The 22,358-nt window shown below is 46.3% G+C and overlaps 1 protein-coding gene across 1 annotated transcript; it reads left to right on the top strand.

The window, feature by feature from the left end:
• Positions 1 to 2,496: 2,496 nt before the first annotated feature.
• Positions 2,497 to 16,007, top strand: LRIF1 (ligand dependent nuclear receptor interacting factor 1). Its single transcript, XM_066203973.1, has 4 exons — positions 2,497 to 2,528; positions 8,636 to 10,157; positions 11,544 to 11,822; positions 13,063 to 16,007. The coding sequence occupies exons 1-4, from the start codon at positions 2,497 to 2,499 to the stop codon at positions 13,528 to 13,530; spliced, it is 2,301 nt and encodes a 766-aa protein (XP_066060070.1). The 3' UTR covers positions 13,531 to 16,007.
• Positions 16,008 to 22,358: the final 6,351 nt, after the last annotated feature.

Below are 22,358 nucleotides of genomic sequence, written 5' to 3'. Positions count from 1 at the left end.
CAGGTTCTGATGTTCCGATATGGGTGCTGGGTTTTTCCATCAAACATACCTGCAGGCAGCACTTGGCCAACATCCCACCTCAGCCAGGCCAAAACTCCTGTGTTGAGATTTTCCAGTCCCTTTTAGGGGTTTCAGTCTCTGTCCTTGACGATGGTCGTGAGGCAGATGAGGGATCTTCGGACCGTCTCTTACAGCAGTGCAGCAGGGATGGGGAATAGGGAATGGGGGATGTGGTCAGTGCATGAAAACTCCCCTCTGCTGCTCATCCTTCCTAGCATTTCTCCTCCTCCAGTATGGGCACTCAATGGGATGGATGTGGTTTCTTCAGGACACATCCACCTTCTCCTGTATTACCCCAACACCCTGCTTTTAACACAATCTGGACATTCACAAATCCAGAGAGTTTTGACTCATTCCCTTGCTTGGGGTGGAGGGGGAAAATGGGGGATCCACTGGTGGTGGAGTCACCATCCTTGGACATTTTCAAGGAGTGACTGCGTGTGGCACTCAGTGGTGTTGTCCAGCTGGTGACTGGTTACAGGTTGGACTTGATGGTTTTGGAAGTCTTTTTCAACCTAAGTGATTCTGGGACTCTGTGGTCCTGGTCATGGAGCAAGAGAGAGAGAGAGAGAGAGAGGACAGAATATGAAAGGGTCTTTCAATCTGTTCCCAAGGAGCAACATAAAAATCAGTGACAAGCAATTTTGTAACATCTCAGAATCCCAGAATCCCAGCCTGGTTTGAGTTGGGAGGGACTTTAAAGCTCATCCTGTCCCAGACCCTGCTACAGGCAGGGTCACCTTCCACTAACTATCCCAGGGTACTCCAAGCCCATCCAATCTGGCCTATCTTTATGGATTACATGACATGGAGCACCATGTTTGGCCACACTGGTGACTGTCACTGTGTTGGCTCTGGGCTGGGGAAGCAGCTGAAGCTCTGGGAAGTTGGGATTTGGGCTGACATGGTCCTGGCTTACCATCCAAGCCACACAGGCTCATTCCTGCCGAAGAAGGAGAACGAGCCTGGTGACACAGATGGAGGGACACAGCTTCCAATGCTGTTCCTCCACATGTGGAGGACAGCCAAATGTGTCCCCAGCATTTTATGTCACTTTGGCAATTCCTGGTTGGTGAAATCAATATTTTAACAGGTGGTTTTGAAACTCTTCCCGTCCATGCAGTAGAGAGTCTGACACTGCAAATCATGGAATTGTTGAGGTTAGAAAAGCCCTCCAGGATCAAGTCCAACCTGTGACCAATCCCCACCTTGTCAACCTGTTAAGTTTCAAATAGAATAGAATAGAATAGAATAGAATATCATGCAATACAATTTAAGATGTATTATATATATAATATTTCCATCATATACAAACACCTTTAGTATATGTATTTATACACTCATATACACATGCATTCATGTCTATAGGTCCATGTATTTATACAGACACCCTTTTATCTCAGTGTTACACCACAGAGCACCTAACAATACGTAATGTGATTTGTGTTATTTTCACCCTCTCACCATTTTATACACACACTATATTTATATTTATACTCTACAAATGCACACACTCCCAGGCACTCTTCCATTTCACTATGTAACTTTAATAACACAGAATATATAAAAAAATGTACAGGATATTTTATGTCTACCCTGTGTTATGCAGTGTATTACTTGTACTTATATTTGCTGTTACATCCCACAGAGTCATGTTATTGTTTGCTGTTGGGTACTATACATGCTGCTACATTAGAACATTATCTATAATTATATATTACATATATATATATATCACAGGCTCAGACAGCCTCCTTTTATGTACACATGTATCTTTGTAGTCTGTACAGGGTCAGATGCCCCTTTTCACAACATCTGTATAACGTAATACAAAAATAATTTTTCGTCATGTAATCTAGAATACAGATTACATAACAGTATATAAAATGTAAGAGCATAATGAAAAAATTTACGTTTGATTATAACGATGTTTGATATTTAAAAATTATGTTTGATTATAAATGTCATTATTTACGACATTTATTTCAATTTATTATTTTGCCACAGTTAATTATATCATTATATTAGACGATCTATTATATTTTGTTATTAATTTTGTATCTTCCATATGTATTATGCATAAAGCTCACTGATAACATACAGTGCTTCTCACGTGCGTACATTTTCACCTCACTCCGACAGACGCCTGTCCTTTCATACATTACACCAGATATCTGCGTGTGCGATTTGCCGATTTAAACACCGGCCCGCACTCAGTGCTGTCGCGCACACCCGAGCAACTGGGCGCCGGTGCCGGGGCAGGTGGGCGGTGCCGGGACCCCGCGGCCCCGCCCCGCCCGTTTCCGCCCGCACCGGAAACGCCGCCCGTGCGCTGCCACTCTCGGCCGCCGGGCGGCGCCGGTTCCCGGAAGTGAGCTCCCGGAAGCGGCGGCGGCAGGGGCGGGGCGGGCGGAAGTGACGCGGGCCCGCCCCGCCATGTCGCGGAGCCCCGAGCAGCGGCCGCAGTTGTGAGTACGGGCGGGCCCGGGGGTTCGGCTCGCAGGGACGCCCCGCCAGGTACGGGCCCGCCGCTCCACGCCCTGCCGGGACCCCTGGGCGGAAACGGGAGGGCGGGGGCGGCGGCGGCCCCGGCGGGACGGGCGGGGGTCGGTGGGGAGGGCGTCGTCCTATTCCTTCCCTTCCCTTCCGTTTCTTTCTTATTCCTTCCTTTCCCATCTCTTTCTGATCTCTTTCTGTCCCTTCCTCCCGCCCTTCCCTTCGCCTTTCCTTTTCCCGTTCCCGTTACCGGCAGAGCGGCCCGGGGGCGGTTCCAGCCCCGCCTCACGTGCGGCGTTGTCTCCGGCTCGACGCCACTTTCGTTGGGTGTGCCTTGGGTGTGCCTTGGGTGTGCCTTGGGTGTGCCTTGGGTGTGCCTTGGGTGTGCCTTGGGTGTGCCTTGGGTGTGTCTTGGGTGTGCCTTGGGTGTGCCTTGGGTGTGCCTTGGGTGTGCCTTGGGTGTGCCTTGGGTGTGTCTTGGGTGTGTCTTGGGTGTGTCCTGGTTGTGTTTTCGGTGTGTTTTGGGTGTGTTTTGCTGTCGCTGCGGCCCCATGGCGGTGAGGGCGGGATGTGCCGAGGGCAGCCGGGAAGGGGAAGGTGGGGATGTCAGAGGAATTGAACCTTTCACAGTCATCGAGTTATTAACGTTGGAAAAGTTCCTAAAGATCAACGAGTCCAACCGTTCCCTCTCACTGCCACAGTCACCACTCACCCGTGTTCCCACGTGCTACGTCCACTCGTTTTTAACACTTACACACGTGGCGGCTCTACCTCTGCCTTGGGAAGACTTTGCCAGTGCTTGGCCACCCTTTACATGAAGAACTTTTCCCCATATCTAACCTGAACCTCCTCTGGCCCAGCCCGAGGCCGTTCCCTCTCCTCCTGTCCCTGTTCCCTGGGAGCAGAGCCTGATGACCCCCGGCTGTCCCCTCCTGTCAGGGAGTTGTGCAGAGCCGGAAGGTTCCCCCTGAGCTTTCTCTTCTCCAGGCTGAGCCCCTTTCCCAGCTCCTTCAGCCTCTCCTGGGGCTCCAGCCCCTTTCCCAGCCCTGTTCCCTTCCCTGGCCTCTCTGGGTCGGTTTCACTGCTCAGGTCCCTTGTTACCATCGCAGCAGTGGCGGTGGCAGTGCCAGGTTTTCCCGGCTGGAATGTGCCCAGGGAATTCCCCGGGTTATCCCGGCTGGAATGTGCCCAGGGAATTCCCCGGGGTGTCCCAGCTCTCCGAGGTTCTGTTCCTGCTCTACACTGGGGGCTCAGCCGGCCCGAGGACTCCAGCCAGGGTTTGGCTCCTGCTGCTTTTCCTTGTCTCTCAGGGTTTCTCAGGGTGCTTTGTGTGCTCAGGGATGAGTTTTGGCTGATTTTGGGCTGTTGTGGGATCCACCTTGGCTGGTTTTGATGGTCACAGATTCCAGCAGGGATTCTGTGGCTGGAAGAGGATCTGGTCATGGATCAGGAGAGCTGTGGTTGATGGTAGAGCACAGAGTTTCCTGGCAGTTTGCCCATGCACAGTTATCTGTGCTCAGGGAATATTCCACAGTGGATGAAAAGAGTTCCCAGAAACAATGGCTGTCAAACAGAAAGTGGTTTTTCTGCCGTTGTTGAAAACTTCTAGTTTAGGATAAAAACTCTGTCATTAGAGATAGCTTGAAGTGAAATTCTGGTCAGGATTCTTCCAAATTCAACGTCAATTTCCTCATTTCCTTTAGATGATGATAATGATAATAATAATGATGATTATTGTATATTATCTAGAGTATATGTAACTATATATTTATTATTCTAATTACTATTATGATTTTATTACAGTTTTCAGATAATCCATGGAATGAATGCAGCTGTATAAAATAAATCTGTATCAACTACAATCAATTAATTTTACCTTGTCCCTGGGTGCATGTTTCCAACTGACAATAAATTGTTATTTAGCCATTTCTTGGATCCAACTGAACCCATTAAAATAAATCCTTTTGGTTCTCTGGAGTGGCCCATCGTCCCTGGCTATTTATTCACATTTGTAGATGAAAGTTGTGCCCAAAGGAACTGTTGGGAGTAAAGGCAGATGGAAAAGTAGCTCATTGTTTCTTCTGACGACTTTGCAAGAGAATTGAGCCAGTCTGTCTCTTTGGTTTCCACTGATGCATCTTTTAGTGGCACAGTCAGGATCCCTGTGGGAATCAGGTGGTGGTGGTTGCCCTGCATTTGGTAGATGAATTTATTTGGCAGAGATCAATATTCCCATTTTCTGAAAATATTCCAAGGGTGTTTTTGTTGATGCTAGCACAAAGGACAGAAGGTGAATGAATAATCAGTGTTTTGTGCTGCTTACTGAGAGTGATGAACAGTGAGGAAAGTTTAGACAGTAAAACTGGTGTGTCTTGTCAAGAAAACAGGAATTACAGTGAACTGAAGGAAATGTAGATTATTCTTTCTATTTTTCTGTCTTGAAATAAGTAAGTAAAGAAATAAATCTCCCAGTTTCTTTCTGTTCTCTCTGCTTTCCTGCCTTCTTTAATGCCACATCCATGGGGAGGTGTTGGTGTTGCCACACACAGACTGTTCGCCGAAAGAAATCTCCTTTTTGGGTCAAAAGAAAGTGATCTGGTTGACAGATCCCTCTGTGAATGCCACAGAATTTTATTTGATTGTTTTTATTGAATTTGATAACTTCTCTGGTTAAATAAGATTTCTACCAGTCCACCCTTTTCTTGGTCTTCCTTGAGCTTATTTCCCTCAAGTTTTGTTCATGGATCTGCCTTAGGCCTTTCTAAAGGGTCATAACAACACAATTATTTCTGAGTGTTCATAGATGAGACTTGAGGAGGTTTATTGTTCGGTTCTTAGGGGGTTGGGAAGTGAAGTAGGATGAAGAGGAGAAAGAAAACTACTTCAGTAACTATGGAAGAAATCCCCAAGGACAACCTGGCATGATACAGATTTCCAGTTGTGGTGTTTTTTTGGTTGTGTGGGTTTTTTTGATGGGTTTTTTAAGGGGGGTTTTTTTTGGTGGTTTTGTTGTGGTTGGGTGGTTTTGTTTTGTTTTTGTTTTTTGTTGGGTTTTTTTTGGTTTTTTGTGGAAAAGAAATCAACCTGTTCTTCAACCAAATTAATCTGACACCCTAAAAAGGGGATACTGAGGGAGTTTTTTTCATTCTGCTTAAGAGCTTCTTAAAGATTCATTAATTCAAAGAAGGATCAGTGATCTTGAAGACTGAAGCAAAACAACTCACTCCCCTCTTCATCACTCAAAAATATATGGGGACAGTGTTTCATTTTATTCTGGTGACATGAAACTTCCTCATGGTTATTTCTTTGTATACTTGGGAGAAGCTTTATGATGTGGAATTGTTGCAATGAAGCCTTTTCAGCTTAGAGAGCTAAAAACAACATTTGCAGACAGATCCTTCCTCTGTCGTTTGAGTGAATCTGTGAATTCCATTTCTTGGTGTCTCGTTGGACTTTGCCTTCTCTCTTGTCTATCCTTTAGCTTTTTGTCATTCTCCAAACATGTAAATACATGATATTTGTTTCAAGTTAAAGAATGTTCTTTCTCAGGCAATTACAAATTTGGAGCATCCTGCTCTCCTGCTCTTTTTCATGGGGATAAAAAGCTACAGTTTGCCTTCTGCAATCATTAAAAGCAGAATGATCTGAAATTCAGGCAAATGAGATTTTTTTTTATTTGTGCTTTTTCCCCCAATCTACTTTTAAAGTTCCTGTTTGTAGCATAGTCAAAACCAGGTTTTTAGTCTGTTGGGCTGGAGGTGAATGTTGATTCCAGGTGGAATGAGGAAGTGAGCGCTGGAAACTGGCAGAGGAAAATATTGATGCAAACATCTCTTCAGCTCATCTCTCCCTGTTTTTCTTGTGTCCTCTCACTCTGATCTACTCCCCCTCCTCTTGCCCAAAAGTTAGAAGTGTCCCCTTGCTTTAACAGGTGGAACTATGAGCCTCTTCAGAGGTTCCTTCTGCCCCTTGGTGACAATTTGCAGGCCTAGTTAGTTGGGGTGCAGGTAAGTGTTTGTTTCTCTGTTCAGCAGTTCTACATTTGCGGGACTCTCTGAAGAGTTCCTTCTGAATTTGCCTTCTTATATATAGAAGCAAATATGAGGCTGTAGATCATGGAGTGATAAAAGAAGTGTTGAGAGATTCAAAGCACGGAACAGATAAAGTGTTGTCCTGGAGCTGCTGCTGTTCTTCATTTGCATTGTCAGTAGTGCTGGGAGGTTTAAAGTGCTCCAAAAGTCTTTTTTCTCGGCTTTAATTATGTTCAAACACACAAATATTTCTACTTCCTCTTCATTTAAGCAAAACTGTTTTCTTTCAGATTGTTGCCTCTCAGTGCTAGTCCATCTCAGCTCTCATGTCTGATTCTAAAGTATCCAATTCCATTTTGCTCCTAAGCCCTCCGGTGACAACTTCCTTTAGGAGCCATGTGATATATTGCCCATATTTTAATTTTCAATACCTTAAAAACAAAAGTACTGCAGAATTTCCTGCCCACTGCACCGATACCTCATGTAAAAATCTCAATTTTCACACATTCTGACCTGAAATGGGGCATTGTACCAAAATACCAGGTGTGGGAGTTAATTCCAAGGTCACAGCAAGGAAGGCTCTGTGTGCCTGGTGCCTTTGTGTGTTGGGCAGACAGTAGTGGGGTGTTTATGTCAGTCCCCATGGGAATAGGACCCTCAGCAGCAAATGCCCAGCTTTGGGAGGGAAGAGCATCCCTGTGACTTCCCACTTGATGGGAAAAGGCAAAGGTTGGCTGGCTCCTGAGAAGACATAGTGGTGGGATACAGCACTGAGCTCTCCCAGGCACTACTCCAAGCTGAGTCAGAAGCCCGAAAAGACAGAAAAACTGCCTGACAGAAAGCAAAACACAGCCCTCGATGTCATCAGGATTGGACTGGGAATTACTCTCGTGTCCCTGTTCCCAAGGCATTTTTTGATGTAGCAAGTGGATGGGATGGAGCTGGTGCTCTTGGTGACTCCAGGTGGAGTTATCAGCTCTGCCTTTTAGTTGTTCTGAATCTGCTGTCAGGAAACAACTTGCAGTGATTTGGTATCTTCTTCCCAGTGAGGGCAGCTGTATTTGCCCACATGTGTCTCTGCAGTGTTTTGGGCAGTAGATTGTTATGCTCAGAGTCCAGGGGTTCTTTGCAGAAGAGCCTGCTTTGGGCAGACTCCCCTGGAGTGGGAAGCTCTTTGTCTTGCCATGGTCTTAAAAAATCTTGGCATTTGGAGCAGTCACAAGTAACTTGTGTTTTGATGAGATCTGTCTGTCTCTTGGTGAGTTCTTACCTTCATCTGCAAGAAATCTGTTTTCTCTCCAGATGTCCCTGGTGCTTTTTCCATGTGTTCCTCCTTGGTTTTGAAGCTTTTTCCTTCTCAGACTTAGACTTCTGTTCTCAAAAACATTTATAATCCAGTAGCATTTGAAAGTTTTCCATCTCTTTGAGGATGAACCACCTCTGTGGTCTGTATCTGTCTCAAGAATGGCCGGGCAAGTGCGATGGAGGCACAGAAGCCACCTGTTCCACAAGATAAATACATCCTGCTTCCAAATTCCTCTGTTGTGTCTGAAGTAATTTTGCTTCCATCTTGCCATGCAACTACTCTGCCTGTATTTTCCTGAAGCGTTCCTGAAATTCATGTTCATAGCACTCAGGAAGGATCTAAATAGTAACAGTGAGGTGGAAAAGGGAAAAGTAAGGCTTCTCTGGGAAATCGGGAGGTAGTGGTTTCATTTCCATAATGAAAGGCCCCATGAGGGGAAGAAGAGGTAATGTGAGGTGTTTCCTGGGGTCCTTTAACTTCTTTTTAATCTGTAAAAGATGACGTTTCTTGCTACTCTGGGGTGTAGAAGTTGGATACTATTTTCAGACAGCCTGAGGTGGTCTGAAATGGAAACCCGGGTAGGTCAGTAGGAAGCTCCTGAAGATTAGCTCAGGCATTTTCCAGGAGTTAATTTGCTTCAGCCCTGGGTGTAGATTTCACTGATGGTTGTGAATTAAAGTACCTATGCTTGTTCACTTACACTGCTTTTCATTTTTCTCTCTTTTCCCTTTTCTTTGTTAAGCATTGCAGGCTGTATGTACCGAGTCGTTCAGACAACCGGACCAGATGGAAAAAACCTTCTGAAATTGCTTCCCATTTCTAAAACTTCTGGAAGCTTTGTGCCAATAGTTCAGTCTCCAGCCATGCCAAATAATTCTAACGCAAATATTTCTAGCCCAGTCCATCTTACTTTAAAGACACAGCTTGGCAATACTGCTGCACCTTCATCTGTTAAGATACCTATTTTTCAGCCTCCTAATCCTGGAAAGATAATTCTTACAAGGACATTAGACAAGCAGGAAAGTGCTAGTGCAGGTTCTGAAAAGGAAAGCTTGATTGCAAGTGCAGCTGCCAATGCCCAGAGCAGCTGTGTGCCCATGGATGGAGCCTCCTTGCAGAACGGGGCCATCATGAGTTCCTCTCACCAGAGCAGCACAACCTACATGGTGGTGAACACCAAACCCCTCCCAATGACTGTCAAGTCTCCAATGCTGCCCTCCGGACACCACCTCCAGATTCCAGCTGATGCAGAAGTGAAATCTGTCCCAGCATCTCTTTTGCCACCTGCAATACAGCAAAAAATCCTGGCAGCTGCAGCCACCAATGTGTCTGGAGGGGCTGACAGTACAAAAACACCGACAGTGATTTACGTGTCACCTGTGAACACAGTGAAAAGCTCCCAAGTCCTGCCCAAGCACTTGCAGAGCTTTTGCCCCAAATCTACCACAGATATTTCAAAGGCACTGATAGTGACAGCTGCCCAAAAGGTATCTGGTTCTTCTCCAGAACCAGTCACATCCGAGGGGCAGCAGTGCCAGCAAACTCCTATGAAATGGATTGTACAAGAAACTGCCCCACTCTCAGCAGCTTGTCTTATCCCTGTAAAGTCTTCAAATAATGTGGCTTCCAAGATCCTGAAAACTTTGTCAGACACGAAGAACGTAGAAGTTAATCCTGCAAATATTTTGCCACTCTGTTCTAATGGTCCTGGTGGAAGCCAAACCAAAATCACATCTTTAAAAGATAATGCTCTGGTCATGTACAATGGGAAAGTCTATTTATTGACCAAAAGAGGGTCTGATGTTCTGTCAGCCCAGGCTGACAAGCAAATGTCTTCCTCTGATGCTTTACTCAAAAAGGAGACACCCAAGCAAATGGATTCTAATGAAGTCAATAAAATAACCAGCAAAGTGGTGAATCTGGTGTTGTCAAAAAGCAAAGGAGTGGTGCTGCCTCAGAAAGGCCCAAAACCATGTACAGTCTCCAAAAATTCATCACTAGTTGGCTTAAGAAATGACTTAAAATCCACACCTGCAGCTGTGCTGACACCAAGTGCTAATCAGCAGGATCCCACTGTAATCCAGAGACAGAGTTTGCCCTTCACCAAGAACGTTTCTTGCAGTGGAGTGATCCCAGTTCCAGAAGTAGGGATGCAGCAAAGTGTGTGCCAGAATGGCAAAAACATGAGTCATTCCCCAAGAGCAGCAGGGGCTGTGTTACCTCAGGCTAAGCAGGAATGTGCTATCAGTAAAGACTGGCCAAAGGTAATAAATCATAAACATGCCACCTCAGTGTCTGGTCAGTGGTTCTGTGGTCCTGGTTTTAGGTGAATACAATGGCTCTTGATGAGTTCACACATTTTTGTAACTTGGAAACAAACCATTTTTGTATCTTGGAAATGCTGCTCTAAGGTTGGTTCTAGTCAATAAATGGCCTTTTCCCCAATAATTTTGCACTGTGCAAGTGAGAAATGCATAGAAGAGGAAGGGGCAGAGGAAAGGTGGCTTTTGATTTTCTCCCAAGATAAATGGTCAGCAATAACTCTAACTCCAGGGAGGCTGTTCATTTTTTGGGCTCTTAGATATTGATGCTATATGCTCAGAGCACAAACTTAGGGCTGTAGGGTTGATACAGGGTAGAGAAGGACAAGTTTGTGGCTTCACAAGAGGAAATTAAGTTGGAAGAGCAGAGTTTGTCTTCCAGAGACAGCTCTGGTGTGCCACTGTCAGCTCCGGGCTTTGCTCGCTCCAACAGCCACAGGCAGGAGCTGTGTTTCCTTCCTCCCTTGCCCTGGTGGAGAGGGTTTACCTCCTTCACTCCTGTGTCTACATCAGGCAGAAGGAACTCTTTGGATCCTTAATGGCTGCATTGACATATTCTTTTAAGATCATAGTGTTGGAAACATGTTAAAAGTTGTAAGCCTCCAATCCCCAGACTCCGCACACTGGATTGAGGGTCATGTTTTTAGTAGCTCGAGAGGCCAGGATGAATTTGTCTCCAGAGAAGAAAAATATTCTGAATTTCCTTTGTGTTGTCCAGGCAGAACAGAAATGTCAGCTGAGTGTATTTTTGCAAATTTTAGACATTTAGTTGTTGCAACAGACCATAAGACCTATTTTTTTGATTGTCACCTGAAAAATGGTTGAAATGCAGTTTATTTTCTTCAGTGTTGTGTGATGCCGAGTGTCAGCATTTGCATTTGCTGTAACATTAGTGAGAAATAGCTCAGCAAATTTGGTGTTCTTGTCCCTAAATTTGCAAACCCCTAGATTTCAGAGTAAAGACACTACCTGCTCTTTCCTCCTAGTTCTTTGGTACTTTGAAGGGGTAGAACAAGTGATTCTCTTGTTGCTTCTTTTTTGCTGTGGTTGCTGGTTGATCTGGACATTTTCTGCATGTTCCAGAATATACTTGGAGGTCTAATGACTGTTAGACCTACTATAATTTGTATATAATTTATCAAAATTTACTTATCTGTGTTTAATGTTACCTATGTTAAATGTAGCTCTTGGGGAATGGCAAACAAAATAAATATTCACCTGTCTTTCTAGTATCTATTTTTTTGTATATTAATATATTTTATCTGTTAATGTATAGAGAGAGAGAGTGAGAGAGTGATTGATGGCTCTCTCACTGTTTCTGTATTTCAGATCCAATGTGAAAAGATGAATTCACCGGGGAAGGTTATTCAAATCAAACACCAAGAACACCCACACTGGAGACAATACTTGGAATTAAGGAAAAATTTTGGTCTCTTTAAGGAGGAGAGAGTTTACCTTACGAGAATACCATTAAGGGCCTTGTGTGACAATCCAGAAGAAAGGGTTTGTTCCAGTGACAGCTTGGAAAGGAAAAATGATTCTTGCAGTTCATCCTCATTGGATGTGGAAATAATGAGTCATCATCGGGAAAGTGTTAAAGAGGAAAAGGTATCTGGGATTTTTCAGTGCTAAACACACTCAGAAAGCAGTGTATGTGTAGTCAGTAGAGAGCTGGGGTTGTTTGGGGGCCTCCCACCTCTGAATTCACCAGGAGAGCCAGGAGTTGTTGGGATCTCTGTGAGAATTATTCCTAGAACTTGTTTGAGATTTCTGTAGGACTTGAGCACCCTCTAGGAATTTTTATCTTTGTTTTTGCATTCTTCTGGAGGAAACCTGAATGACAAATGCTTTTGAGAAGACTGTCCCTACTACTGTGGTGATGGTCCTTGTTGGAATAGGGACCAGACCTCGGGATTCTGATTTATATTTAACCCTCTGCAGATGGTTATGTTTGTCTAGCAGTGCAGTGGGTACAGGCAGAGGAATGGGTTTGTTAAAAGAAATCTACTTGTGGATCTGTCCAGTCTTTAGAATTACAAATGTTGTTATCAACTCTGTCATTGTTTGGGTACTTCTGGAAGGAAGAACTTCCATGTTAATGCATGGAAAGGATTTTATCCATCCAAGTATTTCTGTTCAGCTGCATTTTCTTCTGTGTGATTCTACTCATTCAAAGACTTTCTCAGGTTTTACTGACCTGCTAATAATTGAGGAGATCCATGGCTGCTCTTAAATTACCATTACCATTAACCCATCCCTTAGAAGTGTCCAAGGCCACGTTGGATGGAGCTTGGAGCAACCTGGTCTCATGGAAGGTGTCCTTGCCCATGGCAGGGGGTGGAATGGAATGGGATTTAAGGTCTATTCCAGCTCAAAAAAGGATGTGATTCCATGATTCAAATAATAAAACATCTGGGAGGAATTTAGTCTGATAATGGACATTACTCCTCAGATTGAGGTTTTGGAAATGTAGACGTGAAGGATTCTTCTACACTGAATTTTCCCATCAAGTTACAAAATTTTTGTGTTACAGTGGTGTTAACTTAAACAGCCACAGGAGATGATGGACATCCCCAGGAAAGGTGGACATGCCCAGGAAAGGCAGACATGCAGTGTTGACTAAGGAAGGAATTCAGTGTTCGGGAATTGTTAACTGGGAATCTTTGCTGGAAGAACATCAAACACAGAAATTAGTTTGTCCCTTTGCTGAAAGAAACTTCTTCCAGGCAGTAATTTAGAAAAGCTTGCAACAAATAACTTGTAATTTGAGCTTAGAGAATTTGATGTTATAGCTGATGCCAAGTTTAACAGAAGTTAAACAGAATTTTGTCTGTTTCTAACTATGCAGGTAATTGTGGATCTGGAAGAGGATTTAACTAGGAAAAGGAAAACAAAGTCCTCACCTTTGTCGGACAGTGGCAAGAGAAGGAGAACTTCGATCAAATCAGCCACAAGTCCCAGTTTAGAAAGCATCAGCTCGAGTTCCAGTGCACTGAGCAGGAGTGTTTCACCTCCACCAGCCTCACCACAGCCGAGTGTTCCGACTGGCTCTGTCGGAGTGTCGCAAGGGAGGGACTTGGAGCAGAACACATTCCCCCAGTGCAGTGACACTACACACCCAGGGATTTCAGTTTTAGTGACTTCTGAAGAGGATACTTCCATTCTGGAAGGTTCTTTCCGAGATGACGCTTTCCCTGTGGCTCCCCCAGATCTGGATGAGACGATACGGGACGAAAAAATCAAGCGGCTGAAGCAGCTCCTACGGGAGCGGGAGGCGGCTCTGGAGGAAATGCGCCGGGAAATGCAGCAGAGCTGAGACCCCTGCGCTGGGGATCCCGACCTCATGCATCACCTCTTCAGTGACTTCAAGAGGAAATCCCTTGCTTAAATTAATACTTCTGGTAGATGGAAGAACTAGATGAAGTTTAAGTATGTGTGTATTTAGAGAACTGTAGGTTTTTGTTAAATGCCAAAAATAAGAGACTTGGACCATCAAATTCTACTTTTGGGACAGGATCCAAGAGCACAGACAAAGGGCATTTTTACCAGCATATTCCCCATATTTTGAATTGCAGGGGTTCTGTATTAGCAAATAAACTTTCCCCTTTCCAATTCCATGGCCTGGCTCTTAAAACCCCAATGCAAATTGCAAACCCTAGTTGTAGATACTTTTTTTTGTTTGTTTTTATCATGTGCATGAGAACTTTGATAAATTCCTGAGAATTGTCAGTTTTCAGAAGAGGTCAAGTCAGTGGTTAATAAGTGCTATTTAAAGGTTCTGGGAATTAGACTTTAGACAGTAGCAATGCAGATATTTATACAAAACCTTTTGCAGATGTGAAGACAGAGTGAGGAGGAGCCGTCTGACAGTTGTTTGGATTCATGGCTCTCCCTGTCATTATTGTGAGCCTTTATAAGGCCGTGGCTAGCTGTGCAATGTGGAAATTTGGTTGTGGGGTTGTTTTGGAAGGGTGGGATGTATTTTGTTTTAACAGAATTCTGTTAATAATAATTTCTTGGAGTTAAAAGACTTCTTTATCCCTGTGTGGTATCTTTAACAGTCCTCAATGAGTGTCTTTTAATTTGTTGTTGTTTGAACATGTCTCTTGCCATCTTCAGTTGTGGTACCTTAGTTTGCCTTGTAGGAGGGGTTGTGCCCTCAGACTCTCTTTACATCCTAATTTTTTTTGTAACTTTGTGTGTATTTTCCCACCATGCTCTGTTGTGTGTGTAGGGACACCTTTCCTTGTCCTCTGTTGTCCATGTCTTTGATCCATGCAGGTTCTCACTGCAGTTTTTCAGTTTCCCTTCCACCAGTTAATAACTTATTTTGCCAGCATAGTTTGTCATTGCTTTGTTCTTGTCTATTTATGTTTATGTTAAACATTGCCAATCCCAGCAGAGCTCTGCTGCAGATTTGTGTTCATGAGAAGCTGTTTTTTACTGTCCTTTTAGGGTTTTTTTTCTTATTTTGTTTAATTTTAATCAGATTTTCATCTGCAGGGTTTTCTTTTATTATCCCATGAATGCCCAGTTTATCTAAAGGGTTTTGTGGAGATGGATGTTTCTTGGAGAGCTTAGTCCCATATTCCTTGTTTATGTAAGCTTTGACAGTGGGGAAAATTCCAGTGGCTTGGAGAGGGAGGAAAGGTTTTTACAGGGAAAGAAAAAGGAAGTTCCTGCTCTGAAGAATCACAGAATCAGAGAAGGGTTTGGGATGTAAGGGACCTTGAAGCTCATCGCATTCTACCCCCTGCCATGGGCAGGAACGCCTTCCACTGTCCCAGGTTGTTCCAAGCCCTGTCCAGCCTGGCCTGTGACACTTCCAGGAACGGGGAGAGCTTGAGCTAGACCAAGGTGTTGGACCAGATGCACAGTGGTGGGTGAGGAGGGAAGGTGAATAATGGAAATAAACCCTGCAGTGATTACCGAGAGATGACTTGGTAGGAGGGAAATGTGGTGGAACAAGTAAGTCAGGGGGGTACTGTGGGTATCCATGGGCTCATTGTGTATGGAATGGGTGTTTTGGGTCAGAATTGACCTTGGCCAACTCCCAGGCACCTACCCGCTCCACTTATTCCCCTCCTGCGGGATGGGGAGAAAATGGAAGAATGGAATTGTGAGTGGAATTGAAGGCAGTTTAGCAGCTCAAGCTAAAGATGCTTGCACAAAACGTAAAGTCAGGAATTCAGTCACCACATCCTGTCAGCAGGCAGAAGATTGGCCACTTCTGGGGGCTCTGTGTGCACAGTATTCACTTAGAAGACAAATACTGTGACGAGAAATGTCCTTGCATTTTCCTGCTTTCATAAAGCTTTTATTTGCTGACCATGGCCTCCTGTGGCTTGCAATATCCCTTTGATCAGTCTGGGAAGACTGTCCAGGCTGTGTCTGTTCCCAGTTTCTTGTCCATCCCCAAATTACTGTCCATCCCAAGCCTGCTAGGGGGTGCAAGTGAGAGGAGAAAACCTGGATGTTGTGGGAGCTCTCCTCAAAACACAGGTGTGTGATCAGCAGTCTCCTCAAAATCCCAAACACAGCATGACGTTGGGCTACTGTGAAGGACATTGACTCCATCCCACCTGAAAGCATGAAGTGGGAATTGGGAAGGAGATGGAGGCAGCCTTTGTGTCGTGTATCTGGTGCTGCAGTCATCTGGTAGATACTCTTCCAACAGGCTTTGCTCACTTACTGTCCTCTAACAAGTGTCTTTCCTCTATTTTCCAATGAACTCCAAAAAAAATAAATGAAGCCGAGTTCTCTTGTCCTCTCATTTCACTTGAGGATCCTAGCATTGACATTCTAGAATGTACCATCTTCTTTATCTCAGAACCTCTTTTCCCTAACAAAGTAGTCCATTTGCCTGAGTTTTTCGTAGAGACAATAAAATACTCAAAGTTGGGAGAAAAATCCTCACTGCAAAATTTTGAAGAAATGGGACCAGGATTTGGTGGAAGAAGGTGAATGAGCTATGTGAAATAATAGTGATGGAAAACACCTGGTGCAGTTCAGAAAAAGAGTGAAACCAAGTATGGAAGAGAAAGATCTTCCTTGAAACAACGTCAGTGCAAGGTTGGAGGGATCACTGAGAGCCAAGAGAAGCCTCTTCATGTGCCAATGGGGGAAAGTTGTGCCAAGAGGAGCAAAGGGGCTTCTGACAGCCAAGGACCTTGAGGCTGTTGGAACCGCTCCTAATCCAGACCATCTGGAGCACGGATTGGATTTTACTGCCTTGTTAATCCTTGAACTCCCGCAATTTATGAAGAGTCTGTGACAAGACCTAGAGTTCTGGGAATGCTGGCTGTCATCCTAGGAGTGAAGGTGACTGGTGACCATCCCTGAGTGCAGCCCAGATTGGCAGGAAGGTGTTACACACCAGGATTGCTGTGCTAAGTACAAAATCTATGGATTTAGGATATTAATTACTCCAAGCAAATTCCTGGGAAGAATCAGTGGAAGACCTTTTAGGAATTTCAGAGTGAAGAGCAGAGGTGGCAGTGGGTGCTGGACAGAACAGATCAGGAAGGAAAGATGGTGCTGGATAAGTTGCCAACGTCAGCCAAACCTTGTGCCTTGGAGTCCCTAGCCAGGACTACCCCTGTACCTGTCTCCTGTATTGGAGACCCACCACAGCCCCAGAACTTCTATGTGAGGCACAAACCTTCACAGAGATCTGTTCCAGATGTAGAATCATTGGATCATTTAGATTGCAAAAGACCCTCAAGATACATCAAGTCTTACCATACACCTGAGGTAGCCAAGCCCGGCATTGACCCAGATCTGGGCATTGCCAGGGGCAGCCCAGGAAGCCATGTGGGGGTGGCTTTTAGGGGGCTGTACCAGGAACACCCATCAGATGAAGCTCTGGACAGACAATTGCAGTGTCATGTTCACAACACAGCAGGAGGTTCTAGAATGTGTTGAGAATAAACTCCTTCAAGTGAGAGGGGAGCCAGCAAGGAGAGGAGCTCACCAACAAGGAGGACGTGGTGGGGAATGAGAAGCTCGAGAGCAGCCTGGGCTGAGCGAACATGGAATGGTGGATTCAGGATCCTCAGGGCAACAAGGATGCCTCTTCAGGGATCAGCTTGGTTGAGTCTCATGGCATAAAGCGCTGGAGGGAAGAGGGACTCAGGAGAGCTGGTTGATATTTAAGGATCACCTCCAAGCTCAGGAGCAACATATCTCAAGCACAGGGAATATGAACAAACCTCCAGGAGGCCTGTGAGGGTGAACAAGGAGCTCCTGGACAAACTCAGTATGGAAGCAAGGACAGGCAGCCTGGGAAGAATACAGAGGGATTGTCTGAGCAGCAAGAGATCAGGTTAGAAAACCTGAATCCCTGATAAAGTTAAATCTGGACAGGGGCCTCGAGGGCAACAGAAAAGCTGCTATAGGTACATTGGTGATAAAGGGAAGATTGGGGAAAATGTGGGCCCTCTCCAGAAGGAAACGGGACACCTGCTTACCCAGGACATGGAGAAGGCTGGGGTTCTCAGTGTTTGTGCTCAGTCTTTGCTGGAAAGTGACCCAGTCACACCACCAGAGTTGCAGGAGCAAAGGCAGGGACTGGAAGAAGGAATAACCATCTACAGTAGGAGAATCCCAGAACCTTTAAGGTTGGAAAAGCCCTCCAAGGTCATCAAGTCTAACCTGTGTCAGCGAGTCCAACCTGTGACTCATACCCACCTTGTCACTCAGCCCAGAGCACTGAGTGCCACATCCAGGCATTCCTTGGACGTCTCCAAGAAGGTGTCCACCTCCATCTCCCTGGGGAGCCCCTTCCAATACCTGGCCATCCCTTCCAGGAAGAAATTCCTCCTGATGTCCAACCTGAAACTTTCCTGGTACAACTTGATGCTGTTTCCTCTTGTCCTGTCCCTGTTCCCTGGGAGCAGAGCCTGATCCAACCTGCCTGCGCCCTCCCGTCAGGGAGTTGTGGAAAGTCAGAAGGGTCCCCTCTGAGCCTCGTTTTCTCCAGGCTGAGCTGCCCAGCTCTCTCACCCATCACTAATAGGACTTATACTCCATACTCTTCACCAGCTTAGTTCCTTTCTCTGGACTTGAGAAGATAAAATTCGGGAATATTTAAGGAATATGAAGGTGCACAAGTCTGTGGAACCTGATGAGATGCATCCATGGATCCTGGGGGAACTGGCAGAGGAAGTTCCTAAGCCACTCTCCATCATATTTGAGAAGCTGTGGCGGTTCAGTGAAGATCCCACTGACTGGAAAATGGGAAATTTGACCCCATTTTTCAAATGAGAAATAAGGCAGATGCAGCGCACTACAGGCCAGTCAGTCACACTGGAGCCTGGCAAGATCATGGAGAAGATACTTCCGGAAACTATGCTAAGTCACATGGAAAATAAAGACGTGATTGGTGACAACCAACATGGCTTCTCTGAAGACAAATCGTGCCTGACAAATTTGGTGGCCTCGTATGACAAGGTGACAGTGCTGGAAGGTGAGGGCAGAACGACTGACATCATCTACCTGGACTGTGCAAAGCATTTGACACTGTCCTTCAAGACAGCCTTGTTTCAAAACTGGAGACATGTATCTGATGGGTGGAACACTCACAGGATAAGGAATTGGCTGGATGGTGGCACTCAAAGGATTGTGGTCTTTAGCTGTACACAAGGATGTCTGAGTGGAGCCCGGTGACAAGTGGTGCCCCCAGGGGTCAGTGTTGGGACCAGTGCTGTCTTTATCAGTGACACGGACAAGTGGGATTGAGGCACCCTCAACATGGTGCTGACAGTGAGATGTTTGTTGGGGTCACACGCTGGAGGAAAGGGCTGTGGCATCCAGAGGGACCTGGATGGGCTGGAGAGGTTGGGTTCGTGTGAACCTCATGAAGTTCAACAAGGCCAAGGACGAGATCCTGCCTCTGGTTTGGGGTGACTCCCACCACAGCTCCAGGCTGGGGGTTGTATGGAGCAGTCCTGAAAAGAAGGACCTGGGGGTGTTGGTGGATGAGAAGCTCAACAGGAGTGACTCCATGAGTGATAAGGGAAGGCTGACAGATGTCATTTATCTAGACTTCTGTAACTATTTGGCATGGTTCTCCCAGCATCCTCTACATTTGAGAGATGGATTTAATGGGTGGACTGTCAGTCAGGTGGATAAGGAATGGGTTGGCTGGTCACATCCAGGCAGTTGTGGTCAACAGCTCAGAGTCCCAGTGGATATCAGTGACCAGCGGTGTCCCTCACAGGTCCATACTACAGATCAGTAGTGTCCCTCAGGCATTTGTACTGAGACCAGCATTATTTAACATCTTCATTAATGGCAAATGAAGGGATTGAGGGCACCCTGAGCAGGTTTGCAGGTGACACTGAGCTGAGGGGGCAGGGACACCCCTGAGGGAGAGAATCATCGAGAGGGACCTGGACAAGCTCAGAAGTGGCCCATGGGAAACTCAGGAGGTTTAACAAGGCCAAGTTCAAGGTGCTGCACCTGGGTTGGGGTAGCCCTGGGATGGATCCAAGCTGGGGGTGAGCAGATGGAGCAGCCCTGGGCCAATGACTTGGGGGTGTTGGTGGGTGAGACCTGGAAATGCCTCAGCCCAGAAATCCCCCAAGCCCTCAGCTGATCCCCAGTGTGGGAAGCGGGGGAGGAGGCTTCTGCCCCTCTGCCCCACTCAGGTGTGACCCCACCTGCAGAGCTGCCTCTAGCCCTGGGGCTCAACAGCAGCAGAAAGATGTTGAGCTGCTGGAGTAAGTTCAGAGGAGGCCATTGAGATGCTCAGAGGGCTGGAGCCCCCCTGCTCTGGAGCCAGCCTGGGAGAGCTGGGAATGTTAAGCCTGGAGAAGATGAGGCTCTGGGGACACCTTAGAGCCCCTTCCAATGCCTAAAGGGGCTCCAGGAGAGCTAGAGAAAGAATTGGGACAAGGAATGGAGTGACAGGACAAGGGGGTATTGGTTCCCACTGCCAGAGGCAGGGTTAGTTGGGGTATTGGGAAGGAATTCTTTCACTGGGAGGGTGGTGTGGCCTGGCACATGGTGCCCAGAGAAGCTGTGGCTGCCCCGTGCCTGAAAGTGTCCAAGGTCAGGTTACCTGGGGCTTGGAGCAACCTGGGACAGTGGAAGGTGTCCCTGCCCATGACACAGGGGTGGAATGAGATGATCTTTAATGCCCCTTCCTCCCCAAACCATCTTGGGATTCTGTGAATTGAGGTCTGAGAACTGTCCACAGAATAAATCCTGGGGCAGAGTTGAACCAGGGCCACCCACAACAGCCCAGGCCAGGGCTGGATGCTCAGGCTTGGGCTCACGTGGAGCTCATTGGCCATGAGTATGTGAGGAGGTCCCAGGAGGCTGGTCAGGGCAATTCAGGTATATTAAGGGACCCTGTAAGTCTGTTCAGTGCTTGGCTGGTCAGGCATTGTAAGGGGCTGCCCAGGGAGTGGTGGAGGCAGCATCCCTGGAGTTGTTAAAAGGATGTCTGGATCTCGCTGGGTGATGTGGTTTAGGGTTTATGGGGCTACAGTGGCAGTGTGGGATGGACTTGGATGGATGGTCTTGAAGATCTTTTCCAACCATGATGATTTTATGGGAGGTGGGACCCAGCCCAGACCCTGGATCATGACTCTGTTGGTGGGGCTGCAGAAAAGGGGAAAAAGGCAGGGATTTACTGGGGGTGTATAACTCTGGAGCAGCTGGGAGCCAGGAGCTGCTCCTCAGTGCTGCTCATCCCTGTCTCTTGGCAAAGAGTGAGAGAGCAGGAAAAGGGTTTTCCTGGCACTGAGGAGGTTGTTAAACAGAGAATTGGATGCTCTGAGGCTGAACTTCCATGGATCTCCAGATGAGCAGGAATCCCATCATGTGGTGCTGGGCTGGTAGGGGAGCCCTGAGGGGGCTTTGGTGGGGGGGGGGAGGGTTTAACTGTAAACTGAGGAATGTACTGGTTTGGGCAGTAAAATCAGAATCTTTGAGGTTGGAAAAGCCCTCCGCAATCATGGAATCAAACTGTTCTCCAGCAGTACCAAGGCCACCATTAATCATGTCCTCCAAGTGCCACATCCACATGTTTTTTTAAAATCCCTCCAGGACTGATGACTCCATTATTGTGGGCAGCTGTGACAGGGTTGGACAACCCTTTTGGGGAAGAAATATTTCCTAATGTCCGACCTAAACCTCAGTCTGCCCTGGCTGGCTCATCACAGTGACATTTATGGAGAAATTCCTGCTCTCTGGGGCAGGAATTGCTTCTGGAAGCAGCAAGTTGGATGTCTGTTGTCAGGATCAACCTCTCCATGTTTCACAGGGATCCATGGAGAAAGCAGTGAAGGGGAGGTGAGGAAAGCCCTGTGAGCAGGCAGATGCCTTCTAGAGAGCCTCCTTGAGGACTACATGAATGAATCATTTGGATTTTTTTCTTTTTCTCCCATCATACCAGGCAAAGAGCTCTCTCTCCTTCTCTACAAGGATCCCATACTGTTGGGACAATCTCTTGCTTAAACCATTTGTCTAATGAGCCTTGAGGGAGGTAAAGGATTCTCTCAGCTGAAACATCACATTTTCTACATTGGAGCAGTTAATCAGGAACTGGGGTTTACCTATTCCCTGCTTAGGAAGTGTGTGGCGAAGTGTGTGGCCAAGTGTGCAGCTCTCCAGGGCTGCTGGGATCCCTAAGGATTCATCAGCAGGTAAAATACAATACTTGGGAAGCCTTACCAGGCCATGATGCCCAGGGTTCTTTGTGACTCTGTGTGAATCACCTGTCTTCCCACCCCACTGCCCTCAGTAGCAACGCATCTTTTGGCCCCAAATGTTGTTTCCACCCTGTGGATTGTCTGAAGTCTGGCTGAACCAGGCTGGAAATGCAGTCACAGGGATGGAGACATCCCATTTAAATCCAGGATAAAAGCTACTCAGGGAACTGCTGGGGTTTTCAGGAGGCCTCCAGCTCAGATTAATTTCTCTCCTGGTGCTTTGCCTGCTCCTCCAGGAAGGGAAGATGCCATAGTAAGGGATTCTGGTGTGTGAGGAAATGTGCTGGAGCTCATGTACAAGCCTTGAGAACTAACTTGGGAAGGGAGCTGAGCTATTCCTGCCAAGCAGGGCTCAGAGGAAGCTGTGGAAGTACTTGGTAGGTCTGTGTGCAATCAAACATCCCCTTAATCTGCTGTACTTTGG

This window comes from Chamaea fasciata, unplaced genomic scaffold (genome assembly GCF_029207755.1).
Source record: "Chamaea fasciata isolate MVZ Bird 193981 ecotype frontalis unplaced genomic scaffold, bChaFas1.0.hap1 SCAF_25, whole genome shotgun sequence".
Classification (NCBI taxonomy): Eukaryota; Metazoa; Chordata; class Aves; order Passeriformes; family Sylviidae; genus Chamaea; species Chamaea fasciata.
Note: the sequence above shows the minus strand (reverse complement) of the source record. Positions and strands in the feature narration are given on the sequence as shown.

Bases quoted from the DNA above. Each gene is read 5' to 3' on its own strand.
- LRIF1 (XM_066203973.1), top strand. From the start codon at position 2,497: ATGTCGCGGAGCCCCGAGCAGCGGCCGCAGTT. The intron at 2,529-8,635 runs GTGAGTACGGGC...TTCTTTGTTAAG, and splicing joins CCCGAGCAGCGGCCGCAGTT to CATTGCAGGCTGTATGTACC. The intron at 10,158-11,543 runs GTAATAAATCAT...TCTGTATTTCAG, and splicing joins TCAGTAAAGACTGGCCAAAG to ATCCAATGTGAAAAGATGAA.